This window comes from Vigna umbellata, chromosome 5, assembly GCF_029865625.1.
Source record: "Vigna umbellata cultivar VRB3 chromosome 5, Vumbellata_1.0, whole genome shotgun sequence".
Lineage (NCBI taxonomy): Eukaryota > Viridiplantae > Streptophyta > Magnoliopsida > Fabales > Fabaceae > Vigna > Vigna umbellata.
In genome coordinates, this window is record NC_142169.1 from 22,242,134 (window position 1) to 22,245,093 (window position 2,960).

General features: G+C 37.8%; 1 protein-coding gene across 1 annotated transcript; it reads left to right on the top strand.

The window, feature by feature from the left end:
- The first annotated feature begins 413 nt into the window (after positions 1-413).
- LOC124835974 (Glycosyltransferase family 61 protein) lies at positions 414-2,960 on the top strand. Its single transcript, XM_047311025.2, has 3 exons — positions 414-1,002; positions 1,102-1,179; positions 1,492-2,960. The coding sequence occupies exons 1-3, from the start codon at positions 777-779 to the stop codon at positions 2,781-2,783; spliced, it is 1,596 nt and encodes a 531-aa protein (XP_047166981.1). The 5' UTR covers positions 414-776; the 3' UTR covers positions 2,784-2,960.

Below are 2,960 nucleotides of genomic sequence, written 5' to 3' on the forward strand. Positions count from 1 at the left end.
TTTAATTATTTTATCACATTAAATGATATAATTTCAGTAACGCATTTTATTTAATACTAACTTAATTTTAATTATTTTTTAGTAGTTATATATATGATGCATAAGTCTCGCGCATGTTAATTTCATGATCGTCCTCAATTAACTCTCTTGATTCCATTTAAAAAATTGTAGTTGAGACCTTGTTTTAGAGGATGAAATTATATCCACGGAACCAACCAGGCACCTTTATGAAACCATAGAAATTTGATTTAAACTTACGTTTATTAATTGACTGTGTAAATTTAACTATATCCGAGAAGAAGCCTCCTAGGTAACGGCGTGTTCTTATTCAGACGCGGCTGACGAAGTTGACTGTTGCCTGCCAGATTAGCTCCTACCACAGCCAGCCAAAACCAGCCTCTCACTTTCCTTACCAAATCAAACATTTCATCTTTCTTTCTTTCTTTCTAACTCGTTTTTCCACCCACAATCCTTCCTTTTCACGCCTCTCTTCTCTTTCCTTTTATTCCTTTCTTTCATTCCCTCCCTCTCTCTTCCTCATACCATCAAAACCAAACCACCTTTTTCTTCATCTTCATCTTCTCTCTCAACAAACAAACAGATACCATTTGCCTAACACACTGTTTTTCTTTTGCCTTCTTCATCTTCCCACTTTTTCTGTTCTTGTTTTGTGTTGTTGTGCACCCATTTCAACTTTTTAAGTTTTTCCCTCTCTCTCAACTTCTTCATACCACCAAACGACAGAATAAAGACTGTAGCTTTGCTTTGACAACATCATGGTACACTATCACCGCTCCCATCAACCCAGAAAGCCTAATGCAGACTCCACCAGAGATGAAGACTCTCACACCATCATCACCTTGGATTGCTCAACCTCTTCCTACTACATCAAGAGAACCAGGCCAAAGCTCTTGTCTTTTCTCCTTCTCATCACCTTCCTCTCTTGCTGCTACGTCTTCGCTCCTCTTTTCCTTCCCACCTCCTTTTCTTTCTCTCACTTGTGTAAGCAACCACCCAGCTTAATCTCTCAAGGTTTTCCCTTCTTTTTTTTGGCTCTGTTGTTGGTTTCTCTTTGTGCTGATCCTCTTTTCTTCTTTTCAGACTCTCCCGCGATTCCAAGTCATGGGAACTCGGATGGGGTTGATGTAAATGATTCTACTTGCTCTTCTGTTTCTGCTGGTGAGTAATATTCCTGTTCTCTGTCCTTCTAACTAGTCCTTCTTTTTGTTTGCTTGTGGTGTTTGTTTGTATTTTTACGTTGATGACCAAACATAATCATTGAAAAAGGGTAGTCCCCTGGATTTTACTTGGTTTAGTTTATGGCTAACTAAATTCACCTGACCAAGTAATGGAATTTGTGTGTTTTACTGAAAAAGTTCGTGTTCATGATTGATTTTTTTAATGATAAATTTTGGAAATTTATGCTTGTTTTGTTGTTTTCGTGTTATTTTCTCCGAATAATTTTTTTTTTGTTCTCTTTTGGTAACGCAGGAACTATTTGCTGTGATAGAAGTGGTTTTCGTTCTGATGTGTGTGTGATGAAAGGTGATGTAAGAACACACTCTGCTTCATCTTCGATATTACTCTACAATCGGAGGAGCAGTGATAATGTTTCTGTTGGAGAGGAACTCCAACACGAAAAGATCAAGCCATATACTCGAAAATGGGAGACAAGTGTTATGAAGACCATTGATGAATTGAACCTTATCTCAAAGAAGGTAAATGATGTTGGTGGTTGCGATGTCCAACACGATGTTCCAGCAGTGTTCTTCTCTAATGGGGGCTACACTGGCAATGTTTATCACGAATTCAATGATGGAATCATACCCTTGTACATTACTTCACAGCATTTCAAGAAGAAGGTCGTGTTTGTGATTCTTGAATATCATAGTTGGTGGATCATGAAGTACGGGGACATTCTTTCTCGGCTGTCTGATTTTCCACCAATTGATTTTAGAGGAGACAATAGAACTCATTGCTTTCCAGAAGCCATAGTTGGTCTCAGAATCCATGATGAGCTAACTGTGGATTCTGCATTGATGAAGGGTAACAAGAGCATCGTTGATTTTAGAAACCTTTTGGACCAAGCTTATTGGCCTAGGATCAGGGGTTTGATTCAAAAGGAGGAAAGAAAAGCACAAGAGCAATCAAGAGAACAACAAATCTCTTCATCTCAATCATCAGAAACCTCTGAACAACAGTATATTGAGCAACAAGTGCAAGAAAATCCAATGAAAAAGCCAAAGTTGGTTATTCTTTCTAGAAGTGGGTCAAGAGCCATAACCAATGAGAATTTGTTGGTGAAGATGGCGAAGGAAATTGGGTTTATGGTGAAAGTCTTAAAACCAGACAGCACAACAGAAATGGCCAAGATTTATAGGACTCTTAATGCAAGTGATGTCATGATTGGTGTTCATGGAGCAGCAATGACTCATTTTATGTTTTTGAGACCTGGCTCTGTGTTTATACAAGTTGTTCCTCTTGGAACTACATGGGCAGCAGAAACTTATTACGGAGAACCTGCAAGGAAGCTTGGCTTGAAATACATTGGTTATGAAATTCATCCTAAAGAGAGCACATTATATGAGAAATATGATAAAAATGATCCTATTCTAAGAGACCCTACAAGCATTAACAAGAAGGGGTGGGAATACACAAAAAAGATCTATCTTGACAGCCAAAATGTCATATTAGACCTCGGAAGATTCAGAAAAAGGTTGCATCGAGCTTATGAGAATACACTCTCCAAATCAAAACTCAATCTTCAGCACCAACCATTGTGAATTTCAATCAACCATATTCATTCTTTAATGTGTAAAGTGGTTTTGTTTTTTCTAAAAGATTGATCATACTTATCAAGGCAACCTGCAAAGTTCATAGTGCGACCTGTTGTATACAGCAAACATATAGAAATGTATACCGAGATGTGTAAGTAAAAGCTATAATTTGTGATTCCCTCA

What these genes read in the sequence shown, in the direction of transcription:
- LOC124835974 (XM_047311025.2), top strand. Translation starts at nt 777, where the DNA reads ATGGTACACTATCACCGCTCCCATCAACCCAGAAAGCCTAATGCAGAC. An exon ending in CTTTTCTTTCTCTCACTTGT is followed by an intron (nt 1,003 to 1,101) that starts GTAAGCAACCAC and finishes TCTTCTTTTCAG; the next exon opens with ACTCTCCCGCGATTCCAAGT. An exon ending in TTGCTCTTCTGTTTCTGCTG is followed by an intron (nt 1,180 to 1,491) that starts GTGAGTAATATT and finishes TTGGTAACGCAG; the next exon opens with GAACTATTTGCTGTGATAGA.